Source organism: Podarcis bocagei (assembly GCF_964188305.1).
Source record: "Podarcis bocagei genome assembly, chromosome: 3".
Taxonomy (NCBI): domain Eukaryota; kingdom Metazoa; phylum Chordata; class Lepidosauria; order Squamata; family Lacertidae; genus Podarcis; species Podarcis bocagei.
The window spans coordinates 46156168-46183824 of record NC_138127.1 but is presented as its reverse complement, the minus strand read 5'-3'; the positions used below and the strand labels follow the sequence as shown (position 1 = coordinate 46183824).

Below are 27657 nucleotides of genomic sequence, written 5' to 3'. Positions count from 1 at the left end.
CTTTCTTAGCTAGCATGGGAACATTGAGGGTGATTTTTAAAGAAAACATTAAAAATATAGGGCTAGATCTAACTAAGCAGTTCTGCTAGCACCAGGACTTCCATCTGCACAATGGAGCTTCCCCTCCACCTCACATTTCTGGTTATTCCTTCCCTTGCTGGGGAGGATGAGAAGATTAGCAACTGGCCTCTGTGTGACCTACTCTGGAAGCTCGGTGCTGAAATTGCTGTCTACCTAGGTGGGGCATGTTTTAGTAAGGAAATGTTTTCTTTTGTAACTGTCCTAATGACCCAGTTCCTCTGAACCCCAATAAAGCTACCCTTAAGGCATAGTTTTTGTATATGTTTTTCTATAACTTTTCACCCCACATGTTTTTAGACTGTTATCCAGTTTAAGGTTTCAGGGAATTAACTGCTGGTGGGAAACAGCACAAAGAACCCACAGCTAGGATCATGTGACACAGTGCTAGTTAAGCCCAATACCAAAATATCAAGTCCCACCCCCACCACCTTTCTGAGATTATAAATAAATAAATGAAGAGAGATGGTGACACGTCCTTTAAAATAATTTTCATGTAGGTTGGAAGTGACTACTGGGGAAAAGTCTAAGGACCTTTCTTAGACTACTTCCTGCACCATCACCATTTTCCCACTAAAGAGGATATTGCAGCTGCATACACTACAGCAACTGTAACAATGCAATGACTTTCGGCAAGTGTGAGGACTCAAGGTCCAAGAGACAATCTGTTTGTGAGGTTAGTCACACATTTGTAAAGTATGCTTAACTTGGCCACTTTTATTTTGGAGAAATAGCAACCATGGAGCCCCGATCTAGAACATCCTTGCTTGGGGATTTGGTTCTCCACTGTTTTCCTCTCTCCTGGGTACCTTTTGACTCTGAAAGTGCTCTTTCCTGAAGTCAGCAACTTCAGGACAAACAGCAGTCAGGTGAAGATTATTTTCAGCCAAAAAAATGGCTTCAATGAAGACCAGGAACACATTCTGGATTAGACTCCCATTGCTAGTCTCCAGAATAAATGCTGCATAGTTACATCACGTGTAATTTGGCTCTCAAATGCTATTTCTCTAAGATCTTGTGATTATTTCCTTTTCTTTCCAGTAAGGATTTTTATATCCTTACTTTCAAATTTCTATACTTCCTTTTTAAACTTTTAATGGTTTACTAATAACGGATTCTAAGTAAAATTTACCTATGTCATATTTGAAATTCTGAACACCACTTCAAAATGGATGAAACAAAAAACCATTCACCTGGATGAAGATCTGTACCTGGTTGACTAGTGAGCCCAGGGAGAGATTCCTGGAGCTGGTACGTTGATGATGAAGAAGAGGTACCATCTGTGGTGTTGTTTGAGGTCATATATGTTCCATATGTTGATGTTGAATAATACTGTGGATATTGGTTTTGGCCAAAAGCTGTATATGATGGATAATCCTAGAATGATAGAAACAATGTTTTAAATTCTAGCAAGATTTTCTAAGCATTCCCATCTAAAATACAGCAATGTGAAATAAATTCTTGTCCAGTCCATTCAAAATACTTAAAATTGCTAAGTCAAATAAAATATACTTTGAAGTTTATAGAAATAGTAATAATCATACCTGTTGTGAACTACTGAAGTTTGTAGAATTTGAGACTGAATTGTTTGCATAAATAGTGGAGGATGGTGTAAAACTAGAACCTAGAGTTAAAAGAATAATTCTGTATAAGAAATAAGTAATACATTATGCACAATGCAGACAAATCAAAAGTAAAAAATCTGAAGGTTTCATATATAAATATAAAGAATATGTAAGTGAAATATGCAAATATTAGCTATTCTGATATTTCATTGAAGAGATCATTATTTATAACTATATACCATAACCAATGCCATCTTCTGCTTTAAAAATCTAGTTGCCAAAGCTTTAATTCTATGCTATGATTTCCATATAGAACAATCCAGCTTCACAGAAGCACTAATGAAGAAATCTATGCACTCAAATTTCACTCTGTAGATCGGTGAGTCCTTGTTCTCTTTCAACAGCTTCTTTTCTTCTTTTTCCTGCCATTTTCCCTCCTGGAATCCAGTTTCAATGACACACTAATGAAATATGGTGGATGGCTTGGAAAAGAAGGTTGGGGGGGGGGAGCAGGGATAAGGACACTGATCTTGAATATAGAATTTGATTCAGACTTGTTCTTACTTAGACAGCAACGGAACTTGAGCTAGTTATCACTGAAGTCTGGGTGATGTCAGTGGATCCACTCCAAGCATAATTAAGAATGGATCAAACTTATGGTTCATAGGACTAAAAGGTCTATGATGTGATAAAAATCTAAGAAAACATACAATTAATACACACTTACCCAGTAACTGTCAACTTTGGTTGCAGCAGGTTCCCGGTCCCCTTACTTGACTTTTATTTTTATTGCAATTGTAAGAGGCTGCAGCTGGCAACCCATGCACTTTACTAATGTGTTAAAACAGAAGAGAAGGTACAGAAAGTCCTTCTGTATCCCTTCATTTTGTAAGGTATTTTAGGGGCAGAATTTTTTAGAATTCCTGCACCCCAGGTATCACCGTTTTCCTTTAACAACATAACTAGGAACAAACAAGATGGGAAGAAGGGCCACAAGATTGTTCCAAATGTAGATTCCAACACAATCTAAATGCTTAGAACATGTATATGTTCAATGATTTAATGTCCTCTCAGAGATCTCCCAATTTCAGAACTGAATGCCAAATACAATAGACGACAGGATATGCTGGCATCCAGAGATATGCCCAAAGGATCATTTCACGTGTGGCTGGCTTAGTTAGGATTGTTGTCTATATCATTCTCAAGAAGGTATTTTCAGTTTTAAAGTAACCCACCAGTGTATTAAATGTTGTCATCAGATAATTTACGAGTAACTTTGTTAACACGGTACATGAGGCTGTTATTCACAAATATTAAAAGTGAGTTACGATAAAGAATTAGAAAATAATCAACAAAATTATCTTGGCAGGATTTCAGATTATCATTCATTTAAACAACAGACAGCTGTTGTAACTGTAATGAAAGAGTTTATCAGGTGACATGAAGTTTCACTCAAGATACTTATCACATAAATAATACATAGATTCTGAATTGGTTCAAAGATAACACTAAAGAGCAAGGAAGGACAATAGGTGACTGACCTGGCATTTGGTATGAATATGGTGTCTGGCCTGGCTGTGGTGTGGAGAACCCTGGGCTGTAACTAAGGCACCCGGACTGCAAGGGTGATTGCGTTTGTGAAAGTCCACTTTCTGTCTTGATGCCTGGCAACATTACACCCAAATCTGCATAAGAAATTAATTTTCATCTGATTCTTATAGATGGGGGGAAAGAACAGCAGTTCCATGATGTCAAAAATACTTGGAATAAGAATAAAGTACAACTTGAGGTCAAATACCGTAAGTGGGTAAACTGTAAGGTTGCCCAGTCTGTGAATAGGCTGTATACACTGCTGGCTGCTGCATTCCTGAATACTGGGTCTGACTGGCATAGGCAGACATTGTCTGTGCTGCTGGAGTAGAAAGAATATGTGGATAGGGCCTAGAGAACAGGGGGGGGGGGGAAATATCATCACAAGTGACAATATATACATATCAAGTTTATTCAAACAAATAGACAATCCCACATATTCTCATTCCTCCTCCTCACAATTATTCATGAAGGCAAACTGGAAGAAAGTCAGAACCAGCAGAATCAATACGAACCTTGAAAAGCACACAGAGCTGAGAGAGAAAGTAGGAAAGATTGTCATTCTTTAAACTTTCCTCTTCAAGTCTATGTACATTTCAGGGAAGCCCAAGCCATGAATAAAAGTGAAAATCTAAACCGTGTGATTCTATGTTTATTAGAATGTGGGATTTCTATGTGACCACAAATATTGAATTTCCTTTTTTCTGAAAAGTCTCTTTTTAAAAAACACACCACTGGATCTAGTCTGAGCATTTATTTTATGCACAGTGAACGAGGGTACAGAGAAGATAGCAGAAATGATGCTCATAAACCCAAAGTCCACTCCCAATCTCAACATATATCTAGATAAGAGGTACGGTATAAGCAATAGCTGAACAACCATTCAGTGGCAGCAAGATCAGTAAACTGCTATACTTATCAGTCTACCACATATGAGCATGTAATAAAAGATTGCCCTCAAGTTCAAGTCATCACAGAGTGGGACTATACAAAGCATCACTGAAAATACTTGAAGCATTTAACTAATAATGCACATTACACAAAACCACCCACCTTTTTTTTCTTAAAAGGAATTACAAACATATTTCAAAATGCATACTTTATACTGAATGGTTAATAATTAAAATGAAATTTAATTAACATGAATACCCAGAAAAGCTGATTTAAATGAAACATACCCTTTAAAATCCATGGCTAAATATATTATTAATTTCATTTATTTTTCATTTCAGCTTTCTTTTTAAAACTACTTTCACATTTTTGGCATACATTTTTCCTACATAAAATGCAACATATTACACTTTAAGTAACAGATTATTAAAATAAAGCTAAACTGTAAAGACCTTATATGTAATAACTACCATATCATAGTTAAATCGTTCTTTTCCACACTAAGGCCAACACTGCAAATAAAAAATTAACTATCATTATTAATTTAAGCTACTATGGGTTGCACACGATGGTGTCCTTCACACAGACACAACTTTTTGATCCAGCAGAGGCTTCTGCCAGTGGAACAGAGAGGAAGGCAATTTTCACCAATTCTCCTCCTTAAGTTCCTGGTCTGCTCCCATGAGTCTGCTAACCTTCTCAAGTAGATTTTACGGAATGTGAGAGCTGCAGGAAGGAGGGGAAATCAGAGAAAATTGCCTACCTATTCTATTAATAGAAGCCTCTGCCATATCAAAAAGTCTTCTGTCAGAGCAAGGGACACTACTGATACAGCCCTATAAAGCCACACGGACTGTTACAAAATTATTCTGGGCTAAAATAATTGTGGCTTATAGATTGAAACCTACTTTACAGTTATACACTATGAAGGCAAGCAATAGTTATTCATTGCAGAGATACATTGAAAATATGTTTAAAGCAGGCATGTCCAAAGTCCGTTTCGGGGGCTTAATCGAATCTGCAGGTCAGTTTGATTCGGCCCCTGTGGCAGTTTATTTCCTGGGGTAAAATCCTAAAAAAAAGCTCAACATCTTCAATCTTCAAAAAAGGTTAACAACTTTGGTTGGCCTCACGGCCCTTCACTTCATCAAATCTGGCTCTCTTTGAAAAAAGTTTGGACACCACTGGTTTAGAGGAATCTTATATCTTGATTCCCGTTGCTAAAGAAGTTACAAACAAGTAAATTCCTTTGGTATCCATTGAACTGAATGACCACTCAGATTACATAAAATGCATTTTATATAAAAAAAAACAGTTACTTTTAATATTCTTTAAATAAATGACCTAAAATAAATGATATGCAGTAATATGTAAGAAGGTGCATGCTCACTAACTTGGAAGAATATAGCTGAGGCGAATACTGATGTGATGATCTTGGACTGTAGCCACTACTTGTTATTACTGCAAAAAACCAAGAGTACAGAATGTTCAGTGTATGAGAATATTGGAGCCAACAAAGTACCATATTTTTCTGCCCACGCCAGAACCAAAATCCAAGCCACCCGTGGTAGAGGCTGAGCCCAAACCCGTGAATTCTCTATCCACGTATAAGAGAACCCCCAATTTTTTATAGCAAAAAAGCATTGTCTTATACACAGAAAAATATTGTATTTTATAAACAATATAAAAACTGTTGAATCAAAGTATAACTGCTCTGATCAAAGTTGCTATGAACCAGACAACATTTAAACAGCTATGAGCTATATTTTTAGCTAGAAACCTAAAACGAATAAAAGCCACTGAGTATGATGTCCAATATTCTGTTCCATCACTCCTGCACAACTGGTGACCCACAAATGAAGCCCACCAGCCTCGCCAGGTGGCCTAACAAGGGTATGGTATACTTGTTATGTTTACTGATGGGGATCTCAAAACACAATGTGTTTGTTTCAGATGCAACGAAGTTTCTCAAGTAATACAAGTTTTAAAGTAACATATTACAGTATTCAAAACACAAGTGAGACTTAAAAATAACCACTTGCCTAGTCAATTGTGGTGAGTAGAATTAAGAGGTAACTACATACAGACATTTTTAAAAAGCTGGCTCTTTTTTCTCTTGTAGGCCACAAATGAATAAGTGTGACAGTTGTCAAATGGTGGCACACAGCAATTGTGTTCAGCACAGCTGTGGACCAGCCTGGATCCCTCCTTCCTGCTTGTGCAACTATTGGAGGATGTCACCCTTCTTCCCAGTCACACAGGCTGTTGCGTGCCTGCCTGCCTGAATGAACCAACCATGGCCTGTGCAATGAACCATACAAGCCTCTGGACTTCAGTCAGGTCCGTTTGCTGGGTATTTAGTCAAGCTGCATCTCTTCCAGCCAGCTCAGTTGGAGTTGGATTCCCCACGCTCACACCCGATGCAACAGACTTTGGTGCTGCCCGAAGGTGAGCATGCAGGCCAGGCATGACACTTAGCTATGGAAATACTCCCTCACTGTATTCATAGGATGACCCTTAACCTTGGGTCGACACAGCCAATAATCAACCTGCAGTTGGTTGCTTGATTCAGGATACATACCCATTGTCTGCACCAAAGCCTACTTACATCTGTAAGCAATAAAGTTGTGGCCCTATTTGAACCCAATACTTTGTCCTGTCTCTCTATTCATCTTCCTATTCTGAGCCCCAACCAGCCACAAGCTTCCTGTGCCTAGGCACACAATTTGCAATATTGGCAAATACTTCATGAAACTAGCATTTTCTAATAAAAATATAAATCCTTATACAAAACTGTAGGAACAATAGAAGTCTATTGTCCATGCTATTGTGACAAACTCTGGAGATGTCTGGGGTTAGGTTTGGCTTCATGTTTTACTACATTACCATGTGAACTTAAACCACACCACACCTACATATAAAGCATGGTTTAGTACACTTGGCACAGAAGAACCAGTGGCATTAATTTATTTCCCTCCATGGACTGAGTTGCAATTGTTTACCATACTGGGCCAGTCATTCTAGTGTAGAGACTCCATGCCCATAGTAGATTCTGTGCTTCCAAGGGATTCAATAAGGAGAGGATGGGAAGCAATGTTATGCATACAATGCTAAATGATGAATGGAACTGCCATCTCCATCACAGTGAATGAGGAAACTTGCTTACATGGGAAGGAAGTCTGTGTGAACAGGGATGCCAGCACAGTTCTAGAGGCATAGCAGTCACTTTGGGGCAACTGTTCATGTGAAAGAAGTTTTGATTTGATTAAAAAGAATGGGGGGGGGAGGCTAGATAAATAGGGTCATAATACAAAGCTCGCACAAGAGATTTTTATTAATGCAGCGGAATTTTTTAACAGCTGAGCCCCAGGCCATATATCATGATCTACTTCTCAGACTTAGCTGATTTTCAAAAGCTATGCAGGACAAAGCAGAGGACTGTAGTCCAAAGTAAAGTCAGTTTAGAACAAACAAGAAAAGAAAACCATTAGGTCCATTTCTTTGGAACCTGGGCTTATGTTGTACTATTGCACGATGAATATATCTGATTATCTCTATTTATAGGAGGGCTGCCACCAGGACTTGCTTTATTTCCACACACCCCATAGATGTAGCACACCTATTTAATTTTACACAGAAAAAGTGGTCTAGTACAGTAGCCATCAACTAACTACGTGCCTATACAAAGAGCAGCTGTATATTTCTAAAGGTAAAGGTAAAGGTACCCCTGCCCGAACGGGCCAGTCTTGACAGACTCTGGGGTTTGTGCGCCCATCTCACATCTATAGGCCAGGGGCCAGCGCTGTCCGGAGACACTTCCGGGTCACGTGGCCAGCGTGACAAAGCTGCATCTGGCGAGCCAGCGCAGCACACGGAACGCCGTTTACCTTCCCGCTGGTAAGCGGTACCTATTTATCTACTTGCACCCAGGGGTGCTTTCGAACTGCTAGGTTGGCAGGCGCTGGGACCGAGCAGCGGGAGCGCACCCCGCCGCGGGGATTCGAACCGCCGACCTTTCGATCGGCAAGCCCTAGGCGCTGAGGCTTTTACCCACAGCGCCACCCGCGTCCCTCTTTCTAGGCAAGTTTAAATTATGACAATCATATCCTATTAATTATATTTATATCCTATTATATATATTAATTAATTATATTTCTAGGCAAGTTTAAATTATGACAATCATATCCTATTAAAAATATTTCAAGAGTACTGCCCAGCCTGGACTGAATCCAAACATTTTGAAGTTTCTTTCCTCTAACCATCTGTCTTGACTAAGACAGATGTGTTCCAAATATATGTATTCTAAAATTTTGAACCAATGCCTTCACAGCAAATCCATACTAGGCAAATATACAGAGTATCTTTATTAGGCCATCTGCTGTTCATTCACTTTTGAAAAAGATTAAAGCAGTACATGAAGTAGCTCTGGAATTTCTTTCGTCTAATCGATCATAATTGTACTTCAAAGTTTACCCTTCTTCAATATGTCATAATGGTACTAGCAAACAGCCTTCAGAATTGCACAAACATGGAATAGTTCCTCACTATTTTGTGAAATAGACTATGGGCAGGATCCAAAGAACTGGACAACTAGTTCTAGGTGCTTAAGGGAGTTTTGGGCTTGAGATTCTTGAAGAGCATGGACCCACTATTTCACATGACAGCATGGGACCCTGTTGATCAAAGCAAAAATAAATAAATAAATAAATAAATAAATAAATTAAAAGCCCAATGGCACATGAAGGGCTCTGAGAAACCTGCAATTCTTTGGAAACCTGGCTACATCAACAAGCTCATTAGCTGAATTTAAAATTTCCATCTCAATATAATAGAAACTGGAAATTGGTCCTTACCATGAATTTCTGTTTGAAGAGAGGACTGGAGGACATTTCACGAATAGAATGACTCCTCCCACTGGACCAAAAAGGCAGGACCTTTCAAGTCTTTTGCTTCCTCTTCCAGGGGGAGGATCCATTCCACCCTCAAGATCTAACTGGCAGATCTAATAATGGACCCTCTACCTCACAATAGCCAATAGCCATAGTGACCATGCCCAGTACAAACAACAACAACAACAGACAGACAGACACAACAGACACAGACAGCATTTGGAAATTATGTAATACCACACTTACACCCCTATTCAAGCTAGGACAACAAAAATGTATGAATCCATACTCCGTAAGACTAAGAGAATGTAGAAGGAAAAAACTATGTGTTTACTGAATATGATGAGGAATTGGTATGGAAACAGTGCTCACTGTAGAGGCCTGGTCTGGAACCTAACCCATGGTGTTACTTGGATGGTAGATACCATCACCTGCAGTATCTTGGCTAGGGCCATCAGGTCTTCTGAGGAATTTGTTAGTAGATGAACCACTGATTTTGACCGTTCTCTCTTGAGACAGGGACAGTGTTTCATTTTTTTGGTGTCCATTTTTGTGCTGAGAAGTTGCTGTGAGAGCTGCAGCTAACTCACTGTTTTATTTACTAGAAAACTGAGTGAAAGGAGCTCTTTCTTGATGCTGTTGTACTACATTTTGCCAGAGATGGCAACAATAGAGACTGATGAGTTATGGACCATTAGTGGCATTTGCTGGGCCTCATGCAGTGCAGCTATTTAGACAGAAGGGAAAGCAGAGGAAGGCAAAGTCAGTGGGGAACTTATTGTCTTAGTCTGCTTGAGAGCCAGAAGGGGCAGCAGGCCTATTTGAAACCACATTATTTGCAGCGGGTGGAGGCTCTTGGAACCCCAGGAATTCTCTCTCCCACAGAAGCAGAGTTAAAAATGGTCTTTGGTTTTGAGGCTGGCCTGGATCCCTCCACCTCTCCAGATAGCTCCTTGTCTTGTCTGACATTCAGTTGTCTCAGTTGCTCTCTGTTGTCATGGGCATGTTGCTGCTGCTGCAAACGGTCTCCCCTCTTTGCTCACTAGGGTACAGAAGAGATCCTCAAGGAGTCATTGCCCTCCTGCTACCAACACAAGGCCATTCAATATTAGCACTCTGAACTCTGCTACCTAAGTTTTAACCAAAGATTGGTTATTCCACTAACCATGACTTTTAACTACTTTATCAGGGTAGTAAAAAGATAACTTAATTGTTATTAAGGAACTTTGATTATGCATCCTTATTTTGATAAGAGTAACTGACCAAAACTGACTTTACAATACAATGAGTGTATTATGCCTTTACCTGACCCAGTAAACGTGTCAAGAGAGCCATCTCCACTTGTTGTTGCTGTTGATTCACTACTGTTCATAGGTTCTGTTTTGACTGCAAGAAGAGACACTACATAGAAAAATAAGCAAACATGAGTTTTTACTTCAAAAATTTACACACAAGTTACCATGCAAACTATAGCAAAAATCTGCATGAGTGGATCAAAAAATATATACAAATGTGCAAACTGTTTAATATGATTCTGAGAATAATCTACTACAACACAACTGTAGCTTTAAAAAACCATGCACTTGCTCTCTTTTTCAAAAAGAAAAAGAAGGAAAAGCCAATATTTATCCATATATGCTTTAATATAAATCCAGTCTAAATTCCACCCATGAAGGACCATGGATAAAAAAGAAACACAAATATTTTGAGCAAGTAAAACAATATTATTGCATTCTTATTATTTTTTAAATATTATTTATTGAATTTATATTCCGCCCTATACCCGCAGGTCCCAGCTCTTTATTTAGTGTCTTTTCAAATTTCTCTGAATAAATACACTGGCACATCAGCAGATCTATTCTTACCAAGAGGAGAAAGTAGGCCCTCAGGAACCATGGTTTTTCTAAACATATCTTCCAAAGATTATTCTAACTAATATAACGAGATAGGATCTTTTCAAACTATCTTTTGTGCAATAAATACATGAACATTATCCATTTGTTGTGCAAGATCCAAATGCTTTCTCTTAACATACATATTTCTGTGGGAGGCAAATCAATTTTTCAACTAAAATATTTTGCCACTGAAAAAATAGACTTCTTTCTACTAGCTGCTCTTGTCAATTGTGATTGCTGCTTGCCTATCAAATCATCATGGAAACCTACTGGATGATGCCTGTGACATTTTGATGTAGTTTAAACAATGTGTTTCCATCTGTATTGCTTTATATTACTTATAGTTTTATGGTATGTTTCATTATCTCTCTGTACAGCAGTTTTGATCTTTTAAGAGTATACATTTATTTTTTTTTAAATATGCTTTCTAAAGCAAACAAATGATCTGCTTTATTTTTAACTATTCAGGCTGCAATCCTATATGCTGTTACTTGGGAGTAAGTCAATAGGCTTACTTATTATCAGACATGTGTAAGACATCCAATGTTGTGTGAAACGATTTCTGCTTGAGTGATGGGACTTCTTTCCCTGTTCCTTACTGCATCCAACCTCACCTCACCCCACAATCTGCTGTGAAAGGTCTTTCAACCTTCCAGAACAGATTTTTGGGCAGAATGGCAAGCAGCAGCAGGAAATCTATTCTGCCAACAGAGTCATCCCACTAGTGGACAGACACCATTGAATTAAACCCGATTGATTGATTTTATGGTGAGAGCTGCCCAAATGCAGAATGAGGCAAGGTGTAAATGTATGCCATCAATCTCTGTGCCTTTGGTAAGTGGTGGCCTTCTACACTGCCATGACATTTTGAAACGTTTTAGTTTTTTTAAGTATTTTCTTTAGAGGTTAAGTGACTTACCGAAGTTTTACACTAGCATGAGAGCATACACCTATAAAAAAGACCCACAGGGCTATCCCCAACTCCCTGCCAAATGCAACACTTATTTGTGGACCTTCTCTTATTTAGTTATTTGAACACTTTGCATTCTTTCTCTCCAGATCATGGGAACCTATTGCTCTGATATATATATTTAAAGCAATAGGAATAAATTGTTATTTCTCCATATCCCCTGTAAGATTTATTCCCCCCCCCCAGCCCATTTCTATTATATAGGAACATGCAGTTGCAATACTGTTGCTGGATTTATGTTAGCACAAGTGAAGTGCACTAAGAAAAACATGTCGTTTTTGAAAACTCTCAAAAGGCCCGTGGTTGGTTTATATCTTTCAGTTTTTATTTCAGGCTGTGAAACAGAGGAAAAGTAATGCTATGATTGAAGTTAGTGTATTTATAAAAAAATAAGCAACGGAGACCATTAGAAAGATAGAACATTAGTTACAAGGCTCTGTCTCACAGCCAGCAGGCAGCCATGAAAGGAGAATAAATTGCTTCCTACAATTGCCAGATTCTTCACACTGTGAAGTGTCAAGTTTCCTTCCTATAAAAAGGGGATTGGGAAGATAAATCCAGGTATTATGTTTTGCAACTCAAAGATCAGGGTACGGATTCAACAAAACAAGCATGCCATGCATAGATAAACAGGCTATTGCAGTGGTTGGGGTTGGAGATGGAAAACTAGGCTCAAATCTATGTTCAACCAATGAAGATCAGAGGATGATATAGGGCAAATAGATGTCTCTCAGGGCTTTTAAATCCAGACAATCACATCTGGATATTTTTTCGTCTGTTCTTTACCACAGGGTTGTTAGTCAAATCTACTTCAAAATAGCAGCATGTGAGATAAGGGTACATTAGTTATCCAACTCACATGGGTAAGGCAGGAAATAAATCTATTAATTCACAATATATGAACTTTACCTTTTGAACTGGATTGGTCCTCACATGATCTGTGTATTTTATAAACCTTATGCAAGTATACATTATTTAAATAAGTTTACAATGGTCAACTAGTACTTCTTCCAATCTTCAATTCCATTTACCTGATTTCTGTATGTGTCTGGGGTTTATTTTTTTAAAAGTCTGCATGTTTTAAAAGTCATACATATTTATCCTAAGCATGCATGTTTGTATGTATTTTTAAATCTAAACTACTCATTTCATTACTTCAAACAATTGCAATTGACTCCCTCTTATGCAATGTGCAGATTTTGGTACACATTTTCTGGTGAAAGACTGCATCACAAAGTCATGAGATTTTTGAAGGCTAGCTATGTTTCAGTTTGTACAATGGTTGCAAAGGTGTGAATTACATAGGTTTGCACTGACATGCTAACCAAACTGGTTTTTCCTATTCTTAAAGTTTGCTTCTGAGAATTCACTTGCTTCACATCTACAACAAAAACATTCATCAGTAAAATTTGTTTGAACTTAAGCATGAGAAGTTAAGCATGAGAAGTAACAAAAAGGGAATGCTGTGGATGTAGTGGTACCTTGGTTTAAGAACAGTCCAGCTTAAGAACGATTTGGTTTACGAACTCCACAAAATCAGAAATAGTGTCTTGGTTTGAGAACTTTACCTCGGTCTAAAAACGGAATCCGAATGGTGGAAGGGCACTGGTGGCGGGAGGCCTCATTAGGGAAAGCGCGCCTCGGTTTAAGAACGGTTTTGGTTTAAGAATGGACTTCTGGAATGGTTTAAGTTCATAAACCGAGGTACCACTGTATCTTGATTTCAGTAAGGCTTTTGACCAAGTCCTGTGATATTCTGGCAGAGAAGTTGGTAAAATGTGGGCTGCACGTGGTAACTATTAGGTGGATTTGTAGCTAGTTGGCTGACCAAACCTAAAGAATGCTCATGGTTCCTTGTCATCCTGGGTAAAAGGGGCCAAGTGGGCTGCTGCAGGAGTCTGTCTTGGGCCTGGTGTTGTTCAACATCTTTATAAAAGACTTGGCTGAAGGTATTGCGGGGATGCTTATCAAATTTTCAGATTGCACCAAACTGGGAGGGGTAGCCAATGCCACTGAAGACAGAATCAGGATTCAAGATGATCTTAACAGGTTGGAGAATTTAGCCAAAACTAACAAAATGAATTTCAATAAGGATTAATGTAAGATTCTGTACTTAGGCAGGAAGAACCAGGTGCACAAATATAAGATGGGGTACACCTAGCTTGCCAGTAGTATATGGAAAAGGGATCTAGGGGTCTTAGTAGAACACACGATTAACATGAGACAACTGTATGATGCAACAGCAAAAAAAAGCTAATGCTATTTTAGGGTGCATCAACAGAAGTATAGTGTCCAGATCAAAGGAAGTAATATTGCTCTATTCTGCCTTAGTCAGACCACACCTAGAGTACTGTGTCCATTTCTGAGCACCACTATTTAAGAAGGATATTGACAAGCTGGAACATGTGAAGGGGGCAACTAATGGTTGAGGGAGTTGGATAAGTTAGCCTGGAAAAGAGGAGAGTGAGAGGAGATATGAGAGACATCTTCAAATATCTAAATAGATGTCACATGTAAGATAGAGCAAGCTTGTTTTCTCCTGCTCTGGAGGCTAGGACTCAAACCAATGGAATCAAGTTACATGAAAGGAGATTCAGACTAAACATCAGGGTGAACTTTCTGACAGGAAGAGCTGTTTCACAGTGAAACTCTCCTTCCTTGGACGTTTTAAACATATGTTGGATGGACATCTGTCGTGGATGCTTTAATTGAGATTCCTGCATCTCAGGGGGTTGGGCTAGATGACCCTCAGAGTCCCTTCAAACTCTACAATTCTATGATTCTAGGAAAGCTATACATGGACGCATTCAAATGCAGTGCCTAAACCATGTTTTAGTGTTGCATGCATGAACCCTGGTTTCATCAGCTGCTCCCTCCCTTCTACATCTTCATCACAGCCAAGAGGAAGAGATTGTAAGCTTCTGCTTCTATTTTTAACTAATAGCAACATATTTTTATATTCTAACCTGGACGAATTGAAGAAGAAGAAGAAGAAGAGTTTGGATTTGATATCCCGCCTTTCACTCCCTTTAAGGAGTCTCAAAGCGGCTAACATTCTCCTTTCCCTTCCTCCCCCACAACAAACACTCTGTGAGGTGAGTGGGGCTGAGAGACTTCAAAGAAGTGTGACTGGCCCAAGGTCACCCAGCAGCTGCATGTGGAGGAGCAGAGACTCGAACCTGGTTTCCCAGATTACGAGACTACTGCTCTTAACCACTACACCACACTGGCTCTTAACTATGGTTTAGGGAAACAATCCAATTCCAATTGTGGTTTATAATCTTGGTCGGTTTCCCTGTACCATAGTTAAGATTAACTACAGGTTCAGGTTCAGACATAACAATAAATTCCAATTATTTGAAAACAGAAACAATCTCCTCCTCACAGTCATACCAAAAGAAAGAGAAAAGCAGGGAGAACACATGAACTCAAAACTTGTGCAAGCTGCACTAAATCATAGTCCGTGTCAGATATGAGTAGACTGCCAATTCTACTTCTCTGTCTACAAAATTTATGTTCCACATTTTGACGGCTGAACATTAGTTAAATAAAATTAGACTCTTAATGAAATACATCAGAAAAAGGGAAGGAAGAGAAAAGGAGGAAGAGCCTAAATACTTTAATTACATCTTGGTTTATCCACCCTAAACACTTAAAATACTTGTAATTTGGAATACATTTTGTGCAGATTAAACAACAAAAACAAGGGGCACAACTTTTCCTATATTGCTACAATGGCAGTATTTTGAAAACTGCATCAATAGTTTGAGAAACTGCACAGAAACCTGTGAGGTGTTGTAATAATCTTGCTGTCAAGGGAAATCCTGTTTGCTTTTTAAAAAGAAACATGAGATGCTCACTACAAATTTGAAAGTGGGGAGTATATACAACAAAAATGATTACCCAAATCTATCCTGCTGAAAGGCAGAATAAGCCAATCCACCAGTCACCAAAGTTAAACCTATCACAATGTGCCACTACAGATTGCAAAACAATGAGGTTCAGAAGACGCAGAAATCGATTCATTGCTACAAGTCAGTGTATGTAGGGATCCCTTGTGGTGGGAAAGGAGAGATGCAACCAGAAGAGAATAGAAGGGGTAAGCAAGGAATGTTGGGAATGATATGTGAATTCCGCAGAATATAATTTCCCCTCAACATAGCTGGTCAGAGGATGCTGGTAGATTATAACATGTTGGAACACAGCTCTTTGTATGGCAGTGGAAAATTAGCAATATAACTAGGAACTACAAGCAATCTATTCCCCTTGCTGACAGAGAAATATCTGCTGCAGGATTTCTCCCTCTGCTGGAGAAATATCTGAACTTTGCTACAAATATAAACTTGAATATGCCAGAAAACAGTTTGTAGATTCTTTCTAAAAATATATATCATATTCACAATGATTTAGTAAATATAAATGTTTATAAGAAACCAAGTGATCTGATATTTCTATGGGCACACTGACTTGATTTTTCTATGGGCACATAGATAGACAGACAGACAGACAGACAGACAGATAGATATAGAATACATTAGAAATACTTTGTTATTGTAAAACATTACAATCTCTGTGTTTCTCTCAATATTTAAAGGGTTCTGACGAGAAAGCTGTGCAATGTCAAATCAAAAAGAATAAAGCAAAATATCATAGATTCAACACAGCAATCAAGAAGCCAGTCACACACATGCAATATACCAGGATTACTCATACTTGTTGCAGAAGAGGGAGTGCTGCAACTCAGTAACCAGTCTGCAGTGTTTAAAACAGTCATGTTGTCTCCTGAGAATTGGAATGGTATATAGTGGTTCATTTTCTGAATATCTGCTTAACATACAGCAACAATTTTCAAAATAAGAAAAAAAATACGAAAGAAAATTCTCTAGACCATTTTTAAGGAGGACTACTGGGGTGAATTATCACATATACTGTAGTACTTGTTTGTGTGGTGCTTCTGTCACAAAGACACATAGAATAAATATCCCTGTTTCAGTAACATGTCTCTGGATACCAAATCAGAAAAAGCCTCACACATACATCAGATTCCATTATAATACTATCAGGACACAGCACCCCAGGTGTAAATGTATTATCCCATTTGGAAACACATTTGTATGATAGGGAGCATTATACATATAAAAATGTACTGATTGAATCCAGATTTTGTCATGCTTGAAGTGGGCTATTAACTAAGTGCCATTTATTTTAGTTGGCCAATTAAGCATTACAAAGTCTGCATCCAAACAAACCCATGTGAATACTCACCCTTAGTCAACTTGATATTGAATCATATAATCTTCAAAAAATCCATCTCTATTTCTCTCTCACTCACTCTCTCACTCATACACATGCACAAGCAAAGCACTAGCTCTTTCAATTTTAGTGCCTCTTGATAATGGCTCATGCCAAACACTCACAAATGGTGTTTTTTCCCCCTTAAGCTATACAACCTGAGAAAGGCATGAAATTCACTGTTGTATAAGGCAAATATAGTATTACATCATTTACAACTAATTTTGTTTTTAAATTCCAAAACCAAGCAAGTCTGACCAGTTAAAAAAATGTTCTGATAAAGTCCTGTATGCCCTGGTTCTTTTACTCATTGATATACGTCCAACAAGGGAGAGCCCAAATCTCAGTAGTACTTCACATGCTTTGCCTGCAGGAAGTCTGAGAAAGACCTCCACCGTGGAGGAACCTGGAGCGTCATTGTGTTACAGTCAAACACTGGGCTAGAAAAATCTAAAGCATGAGTTAGTAAAAAAGCAACTTGGTTCATTTAAAATGCACCCAGGAACATGGATACAACAGGTGACTCGCTTGTGTCAAATAGGATGAAGTGGACGCTAAGCTCAGTACTTTATATATTTTCTCCTTCGGTTTAATTTTCCTTTTAATAAAGGTAAATGGAAATGAATGCACAAAATGAAATGTAAAGGTATTGCTCAGATATCTGGCTGAGCTGTGCTTTGTGAGTTAAAATACTGTAGCAAATATGTGGACTTGCAGGCTAGCACAAATATTTTATGAGCCAACTAAAATTAAACAGATTTAAGAACATTTTTGTTAAGCAAAACACACACACACACACACACACACACACACACACACACAGAAAAAGCCTCTGCTTTACTCTTGCCCTTCATGTAATGTGTGATGCCTTTGCTTATATGAGTCTTCTGCTTGCCATGCAGAATTTATGCCATTGTGAACCACTGCCAAGTTACTGAACAAGCTACAACAGCATAAAAATCCCCATGGCAGTTAGAAGTATTATAAGGAAACTAGCAAGATATGTTACAACTACTAAGTGGATAAGACACCACACTGAGGCTGCTGCAACAAGCAGCAGTATAACATGTGGGTCAGGCTATAGTCTGTCAGTGAGACCACAAAAAGTGCTGTGACACCTTAGAAACTCACTAGTTGACTTTGGCATACAACATAAAATCCTTAAAAGCAAAATAAACTTTGATTAAACATATTGATGTTGGGTTTAATCCAGAATTAGTCATGCTGCTTTTGACCCATCACTGATTTCAATTGGTCTACGCTAAACATGATTAAGTCTGGTTTCAACCTCCTGTACACATCTTTTTTCTGAAAGGTAATTTACTTTTAGAAATATGAAAATGATCCAAAGTCGCCCTTTCTGCGCCCTAGAAGTATAATGAACTTTTAAAATTTACTCAAATGCTGCAGACTCTCACTAAAATTGTCTTATGAATGTCAGCACCTGATCGAAAGGATCACTCACGTCTTGTTTGGATGAACAGAATAGGCTCGGCAATTTTTAAATAAGAAGATTAAAAGCAAACACCAGGCTGGGTGTTTGGATAATGAGGTGCAGGACAATGCTGGTACAAATAGCCTCAGCAAGCTTAAAGTGCAGGCCAAATTGCAATGCAAGAAAAATAGTTGGAAGGTGGAAGGATGACTAACATTAAGACAGGTATAATAATAATAATAATAATTTATTATTTGTACCCCGCCCATCTGGCTGGGTTTCCCCAGCCACTCTGGGCGGCTTCCACAGAAACCAAAAAACACTAAAATATCATACATTAAAAGCTTCCCTGAATAGGGCTGCCTTAAGATGTCTTCTGAATGTCAGGTAGTTGTCCATCACCTTGACATCCGATGGGAGGGCATTCCACAGGGCGGGCGCCACCACCGAAAAGGCCCTCTGCCTGGTTCCCTGTAGCTTCGCTTCTCGCAATGAGGGAACCGCCAGAAGGCCCTCGGCGCTGGACCTCAGCGTCCGGGCGGAACGATGGGGGTGGAGACGCTCCTTCAGGTATACTGGGCCGAAGCCGTTTAGGGCTTTAAAGGTCAACACCAGCACTTTGAATTGTGCTCGGAAACGTACTGGGAGCCAATGTAGGTCTTTCAAGACCGGTGTTATGTGGTCTCGGCGGCCGCCCCCAGTCACCAGTCTAGCTGCCGCATTCTGGATTAGCTGTAGTTTCCGAGTCACCTTCAAAGGTAGCCCCACGTAGAGCGCATTGCAGTAGTCCAAGCGGGAGATAACTAGAGCATGCACCACTCTGGCCAGACAGTCTGCGGGCAGGTAGGGTCTCAGCCTGCGTACCAGGTGGAGTTGGTAGACAGCTGCCCTGGATACAGAATTGACCTGCGCCTCCATGGACAGCTGTGAGTCCAAAATGACTCCCAGGCTACGCACCTGGTCCTTCAGGGGCACAGTTACCCTATTCAGGACCAGGGAGTCCTCCACACCAGCCCGCCCCCTGTCCCCCAAAAACAGTACTTCTGTCTTGTCAGGATTCAACTTCAATCCATTAGCCGCCATCCATCCTCCAACCGCCTCCAGGCACTCACACAGGACCTTCACCGCCTTCACTGGTTCTGATTTGAAAGAAAGGTAGAGCTGGGTATCATCTGCATATTGATAGACACCCAGTCCAAACCCCCTGATGATCTCTCCCAGCGGCTTCATATAGATGTTAAAAAGCATGGGGGAGAGGACAGAACCCTGAGGCACCCCACAAGTGAGGGCCCAAGGGTCTGAACACTCATCCCCCACCACCACTTTCTGAACACGGCCCAGGAGGAAGGAGCGAAACCACTGTATAACAGTGCCCCCAGCTCCCAACCCCTCTAGACGGTCCAGAAGGATGTTATGGTCGATTGTATCAAAGGCCGCTGAGAGATCCAGCAGAACTAGGAAACAACTCTCACCTTTGTCCCTAGCTCGCCGGAGATCATCAACCAGTGCGACCAAGGCAGTTTCAGTCCCATGATGAGGCCTGAACCCTGATTGGAAGGGATCCAAATGGTCCGCATCCTCCAGGCGTGCCTGGAGTTGTTCAGCAACCACTCGCTCAATCACCTTGCCCAAGAATGGAAGATTTGAGACTGGGCGATAGTTGGCCATACTGGCCAGGTCTAAAGATGGTTTTTTAAGAAGCGGTTTAATGACCGCCTCTTTCAGCGGATCTGGGAATGTTCCCTCACAGAGGGAAGCATTCACCACCCCGCAGAGCCCATCGCCCAGCCCTTCCCGGCTAGCTTTTATAAGCCAGGATGGGCAAGGATCAAGGAGACAGGTGGTTGGTTTCACTCGTCCAAGCAGCCTGTCCACATCCTCGGGGGTAACGGATTGAAATTGATTCCATGCAACTTGACCAGACAGGGCTCTAGCAGGTAGAGATTAATGGAGATATACTGGAGACAGAAGAGACATGGCTGGTAGGAAAAATACAAGTATGGGAAAGAATAGGGCATTAATTATAAAATTTTATATTAGAGGACTGTACCTAATACACAACTGATTACCTTACGCTATCATCCATGGTATATATCTTTCTTTCAACTTCTTCATTAATGTGATGTACTGCCACCATAAACCAGTTTGTCTCTAAAGATGTCAGAGCACTTTTTGTTTTTAAACTGAAAGAGGTAGGTGTTCACTCACCGCCTGTTCCATTTGTTGTAACAGATGTGCTGCTAAGATTAGATTTGTCCAGTTTAGAACTACCAGGTGTTTCACTGCTTCCCACAAGATTATGAGGGCTTGCTAGATCCTGCATTTCCATAGATCTATTAGAGAGAGAAAAGTAATACTATTACTATACTATTTACATAATGGAAGTGTGCAGAGAGGCCCTTTTGAGGCCATCGTAACTACATACACACTGAAAATAAACACTTTCCCTGATAATTAAATGCTGGAAAAACAGCAAGCAGTATCTTAAAATCAGCCTCATACCCAACACTGTTTTGGAGGGAAATCAGTGGAGAACTGGCAGGCCAAGGAGCAAGGAGGAGGAAAACAGGAGCACTCAACCCAAATCATGCTCTCCTGTTGGCAATGGCCACTGTGGGCAATTCAAAATATATTACCCAGCATCCCCTGAAACTCAACGCATGCAAGCTAAAGGTGGAACCCTATGAGCCACTGAGGATCTACAAGGAGTGCGGAGGTGCACTTGTTGATACGCTGTTTAAAGAAAAGTACATTCACTGGATATGGATGTGCCTTGGCATAAAGTATCTAAAATTAGTACTAAAATGTGTATATTAACAGTAAGGTGCATATTCAGGATTCATATATATCGTTTTCTAACAGCCCGGCTGCTGGTGTTTTGCACTGAAGCAGACAACTTTTCCTAGCTGCCTCAGTTATGATGGCTGCAACCTTTTCTCTCTGAGATCAATCTGGTCCCTGTCACCCATGGACTAGTACTCCAATGTGCCCTATGTAGATAACCCAAAGACTGCAGCTAGTGCAGTTCTCTACAGCTTAGGAGAGGATATAGAGGTCATATTGCATCTATTTTAGGTCAACTGTACTGGCTGCCAATGCATTTCTCAGCCCAAATTAAAGTGTTTAAAGTCCTAAATGTACTGTGTCTGGTGTACTAAAGGAGCCCCTTCTCTAATATAGAACTCCATCATTTACCTACATAAAAATTGATACAGGTGGACCTTCTCTACTTTGTCACCCACACTATGGAAATCACCCAAAGGCAACACTTGCTTGGCAACCTTCCTGATCAATTTGCACAGGCAACTAAACTTTTCATAATAAGGCTGGAATGATCCCCCCTGAAATGTTCCTTCATTTGAGAGCAGGGTGTTTTGGGGGGCTCTAAGCAATTTGGATTATTTCTGGAGTGGGGAAGGAGACACTTAAAATTGCTCTTGTGGCCGTGACAGCAAACAAACAGTTGGAAACTTGTTTGCCAAGATAGGTACAATTTGGCTCCAATTCCAAATGCAGGCCTTTTTGGAGCAGAGGAACACTAAATGAAAAAGACTTCTGTTTCCTACCTGCCCAATACTTATGCCAACTCTTCTGTCTATTGATCCAAAGATTCTATAAGTATTGTATTATTTTCTACTTTTTCCAGAGGTATACAATACATTGTTTTACACTCCCCAAATCAGAGAAGCTACTGGAAGTTCTAGGATCAGCTACCACAGGGTCAGTTTTATTGTGAGGAGATACTACTGCAGATTTATGTTTTCATAATAGATTATGTTTATAAATTTAGCTGAGTGAAGCAGGCACACTCACAGGAAGTACTAATTCTTAAAACTGCTTCAGTCCCAAAAAGGGTTTTCATTGCCAGCTAGCTCCAAAAAAATCAAACTTACTTTCCTTCCTCTTGTCAAAACCAGAACTGCCTCCCCAGTAAGAACTTGTATTTCTACCTGTCTTTCTTTTAAGTGATGATTAATCAGCATTCATGATTAAGTGGGCAAGCCACTAAGTGTATAACTAAGAAGACTAATATAACTCCTAAATATGTGAAATACATGGTATAAAACTTTGGCAAACGTCCGCTGGGAAGCCAGGTGTCCACTGCCAATACTCACTGCTAGCTGCTCCTGGATTTGAGAAATTATAAGGCAGCTTACTAAAGAAACAGAGGACAGCAGATAATTGGGGTACGGGTTATATAAATACAAGCACATTACTAAACTTCCCTACAATTAATTAGACATCAAGGTATAAGCACATAAGGCAACAAATTAATGTATGTGTAATTGAGAAACTAAATTTATAAACATGACCATATGGAACAGGAAAGCTCATAGAAGCAACCACTATTTTTGGATTTATAATCAATATTATTTTAGTGAAACACATTCCTCTGCATCAAAGACAGACTCTTTCAATCCCTCATCAGAGAGGATTCTCCCTTCTCTGAATCTCCCCCCCCCAAAAAAAAATTTTTTCCCCCTTACACTATTAGCACAAGACCAACTATATAAACAGAAGAACTATATCAAGTGTATCTGAAGAAGTGTGCATGAACACGAAAGCTCATACCAATAACAAACTTAGTTGGTCTCTAAGGTGCTACTGGAAGGATTTTTTTTATATCAACAGCCTATTTCTAGTCATCCTGAATAATGCAACTAAGGTGTATTATGTGTAGCCCAATGCAGTTTTTTTCTGGCTTTCTACAATATGTGGTAAGAGCATGAATGGAATATACCACACAAAAGTCCACACAAAACCACCTCTCAAATTTCTTTTCATTCTGCCCTCCTGCTGCTGCACCCTGTGCCACATCTCATTCCATTGCAGTGGGCAGCTGAGGATGCCCCTTACAGGATGGATTGGACAAAGTGAGTTCCACACTTTTTTGGAGCCAAGCCATTTTTGCCCATTACATACATGTACACTCATATCATTATTTTGTTCACAGTTCATGAAGTCTTTAGTCATACGTCTAAAACTTGCAAAGCCTACTTGACCAGAGACAACAATGGGGCAAAAACAAAAACAAAAAAAGTACAGTGTGTGTACTCTGAATAATGGTGAGTTTATTATACCATCCTTTTAAATTCCTTAAAACTATTATTTGTTGCTAGATTAGCGTGGAAGGTAGCATATGTTCAAATGAGTCCCTTTTAACTATTATGCAGGTGCTTTTCAGCTCTGCATTCTTGTATTCTACCTATCATCTGTGTGTTTCATCTAAGGAGTGAGAAAGAATTGAGCTGTGTTCCCAGAGATGGGGACTCTGCCGTTATGCATTTCTCCTTCCCTGTGAGAGCAGCTGGTGAGAGGTGATGTCACACACATGGCCTCCCAGCAGTGAAGTTGTTTTCACTTACCAAGAGAAGGAGCAAGGGGCAAGGCAGCGGGGAGGTCAGTGCTGTGTGGGCACATCAACAGAGCTAGTCTGGTGCGTCTGCCAACTAGTCCACACAGCACCTCTCTGCTCCTGCCCAGCGTGGCAAGTGGCAGCAGGCCAGGTGCACAAAGCTCCCCTCCTCATTAACCACTCCTACTTCCCAGGATGCCAAAGTGCCAATGGTCAGACAGAATGGGAATTGTAGTCCAACAACACCTGGTGGCCCAGAGGTTCCCTAAAGGTAAAAGTAAAGGACCCCTGACAGTTAAGTCCAGTCGCAGACGACTCTGGGGTTGCAGCACTCATCTCGCTTTACAGGCCGATGGAGCTGGCGTTTGTCCGCAGACAGTTTTTCCGGGTCATGTAGCCAGCATGACTAAGCCGCTTCTGGTGCAACGGAACACCGAAACCACAGCAGCGCACGGAAACGCCATTTACCTTCCTGCCGGAGCAGTACCTATTTATCTACTTGCTTTTTTGGCATGCTTTCAAACTGCTAGGTTGGCAGGAGCTGGGACCGAGCAACGGGAGCTCCCCCTGTCGCGGGGATTTGAACCACCGACTTTCTGACTGGCAAGCCCAAGAGGTTCAGTGGTTTAGACCACAGCATCACCCGCATCCCTAGAGGTTCCCTACCCTTATTTAAAAGAATTTTAGGCAGGCCTTCACTAAAACTATCAGGATAATGCAGTAGAAGATAGTAGCACAATATAAAATAAAATTAATATTGCTGTTTATTCAATGTTATGTTTCAAAAAAGTGCAATATACCTTTTAGGAAAAGAAAGATTTTTCAAGTACTTAATCATCTTAAAGAATTTAATATGTATATTCAGAACTTAATAAAGGGACAAAAAGGCCTAGATTTGAAATCCCAGAAATGTGTTAAACATGATAATTTGTTTTTCTTATCAACTTGTCTTAAGAGTTAAATCTACAACTGTAATGGCAAACAAACCCAACAATGAACTGCAAAGCATACAGGCAAAAGAATAAGTGGCTCCAACATTTAATTGTCAGTAAAAATAAAACTCAGAATTCATACTTTTGGCTCACTGCCTTTTCCAGTGTTCTGAACGTGAAAGCATTCAGCTGAAAAACATGTCTACAGAGATTCCTAAACTGCTGTGCACACTTTTCTAACATAACTCTACAATATACCTTAAATCATGACCTGCAACAACCTTGCAATTCCAGTTCTGGGCCTCTTTTGAACAGCAGACAAGAAACCCCTAAGGACTAGGCTGAGACCACCATACTCATTTTCACTTATAACCAAATCCAGATTTGAACTTTGAAAGCCTAAGGTGGAGAACTGATTGCGGAAAGGCAAATCCATTTTACGCTTAAAAGAGTAGGTAAACTTACCCTACTTTGGGAATTAACCTTATATTTGGTCACTTTCAAAGAAACAATACAGACACAAACACACTGAAAATCAACAGTTAGATTGTTAAATGTAATTCACAACAGCAATACGAATTCCGGGTGCACGAGTGGATATATGGGAGCCTTCTGGATAGCTTATATGTAGTGTCATAATACAGAGAACTTATGAGACTCATAAAAAATCTTATCTTTTGGAGAAAGAATGTGTGAGTCAAAGAATCAGTGAAGATTTTCTTTCCCAGTGAAGACTTTTTTATTGGGGGGTGGGGAGGAGAGAAAGGGAAACTTGCAGGATAACCAGGTTGTATAAACAGCCCATCTGCAATGCAACCACATAAAAGGCCCATGGGCAAATCCAAACGCATTAGGAGAAGTGCTTGAGGAATCTGCCAAGCAACCAGATGCTCATGATTGCAGAATTACTTCTATAGCTGTCATCTGTATCCTCCAACTGCTGTTCAAAATGTGGACAATGAAAACGGTGACCTAATAATATACCGAGTACTACTTATACTGTAATCTGAATTATCTGTATATGTTAAATTATATGAGGATTTAATAAATTGGTAAAGTGAAAAAAGTAAAATCTGTTCCAGTTAGTATTATCTTAAATCACTTTCTTTAGATTGAAATGACTAAAATTAAAGGGTTCCCCCCTCCTGTTCCATGTTCTATTTACATGTGCAAGCCCCTATTACTTTCTTGCCTCCTTTCTTTGGCTTTCAGCTCCAGCAACTGCCTTCCCTTGTTCCTTATCAAAGATCCCTATTTCCATCCTTTCTTCAGTCCTACTCATATATTTTTATTTTAACAAATATAAGCAGATTCTACTGGTTCCTTGCCACCTTTCTGTGACTCCCCAAATGTAATCCATTTCAATCACAGCTACTCGTTGTTATCTTATAAGGATACAGTGGTACCTCTGGTTACGTACTTAATTCATTCCGGAGGTCCGTTCTTAACCTGAAACTGTTCTTAACCTGAAGCACCACTCAAGCTAATGGGGCCTCCTGCTGTTGCCGCCGCGCCGCCGAAGCACAATTTCTGTTCTCATCCTGAAGCAAAGTTCTTAACCCAAGGTACTATTTCTGTGATATGCTTGCATAGGGTCACTGACAAGTGCAAACCAACCCTGGCTAATTTGTAACTTTAAAGCAGTGAAATACACAACAAAGCAACCTCTCTGACTGCATGGAGCCCCGACAGCCCCGTGGTTTTCTATGGATCTGAGGACAATGAAACAATCGCTGAGACGGCTAGAGCGCCAGTGGCTGAGAACTCATTCTGAATCTGACCGGACACAGGTTAGAATTTAATGTTGAGCCCACCAAGTTGTGACAGTGATGGCGAAAAAGACCTCCTTCACCGCCTCTGTTGCATCTGCAGAAAACAGCAGTAGGAGACTCTTTCAGGTGGTGCACAATTTAGTAAGTCCAATGCAGAAAAGCCAAGTAGAACATTCTTCCTTGTGGCTTGTATGTATAAATGGTTCCTGTTGCAGCTGGTGTATTACAGATGATTTGTCTTTTTGTTAGCTACTAGTTTCTTCCCAACTGGTGATATCCAACTAAGTCATACCAACAGCAAACCCACAGAAATCCATGGGCTTATGTTACTTCATGTCCATTGATTTTAATGTGTTTACTCCAAGTAAATCATTCTTTATTTTTTATATTTTTTTAATGGCAAAGCAGCACTATTTCTCACTTTTTTTAAAAAAATTAAAATTAATTAGATGACCCTCAGGGTCCCTTTCCACTCTACAATTCTATTCTATGAATTCTACACTAACAGGCTAATTCACTAACAAGCTAGTCTATCTTAATGTGCTTTTCCTACCTATAACTTCACAAAGGGCATACATTGATTTTACAGAATGACAACCTTGTGCTCAAATTATCAAACTTTTGTTTAAAATTATTACTTCTGTGGTAAATTTCCACCTTGAAGTTAAAGTGCTATAGAAACAAAAAAATAAATAAATGCATAACTGTTTTACAGTAAGAGCCTAACACCAGAAATTATTATTGCATGTTCTTTCGTTACTTCTCTTCCCTTCATTCCTTTTTCATTCTAGGTACACCTAGAATCATTCTTTTCACCAATATATTTTCATGCATTAGTGAATTCTCTTTACATAACTGAAACACAAATATAACTTGAAAGTTTCTTTCTAGAAAAGAAAAGCCAAGTAAGACAAAGAATTTGCTGATACACACATGCCACTCCAAGAATTCTCCTGACGAAGTTCCCACACCCAACTTAATTACTTCCCTAC

The 27657-nt window shown here is 39.7% G+C and overlaps 1 protein-coding gene across 20 annotated transcripts in view; it reads right to left on the bottom strand.

Moving 5' to 3' along the window:
- EYA4 (EYA transcriptional coactivator and phosphatase 4) overlaps positions 1-27657 on the bottom strand; it is a 116758-nt gene that overhangs the window by 31470 nt on the left and 57631 nt on the right. For 9 of the 20 annotated variants that reach the window (XM_081187707.1, XM_081187715.1, XM_081187714.1 and 6 more), the window contains 8 exons: positions 20814-20938; positions 16592-16660; positions 10319-10414; positions 5519-5585; positions 3442-3584; positions 3185-3328; positions 1623-1702; positions 1272-1455 (listed from right to left, as the gene is read on the bottom strand). In XM_081187707.1, coding sequence (XP_081043833.1) covers positions 1272-1455; positions 1623-1702; positions 3185-3328; positions 3442-3584; positions 5519-5585; positions 10319-10414; positions 16592-16660; positions 20814-20938 — 908 coding nt within the window. The remainder of the gene's footprint in view (positions 1-1271; positions 1456-1622; positions 1703-3184; positions 3329-3441; positions 3585-5518; positions 5586-10318; positions 10415-16591; positions 16661-20813; positions 20939-27657) is intronic. The other 11 variants (XM_081187710.1, XM_081187698.1, XM_081187697.1 and 8 more) reach the window with 5 other exon arrangements.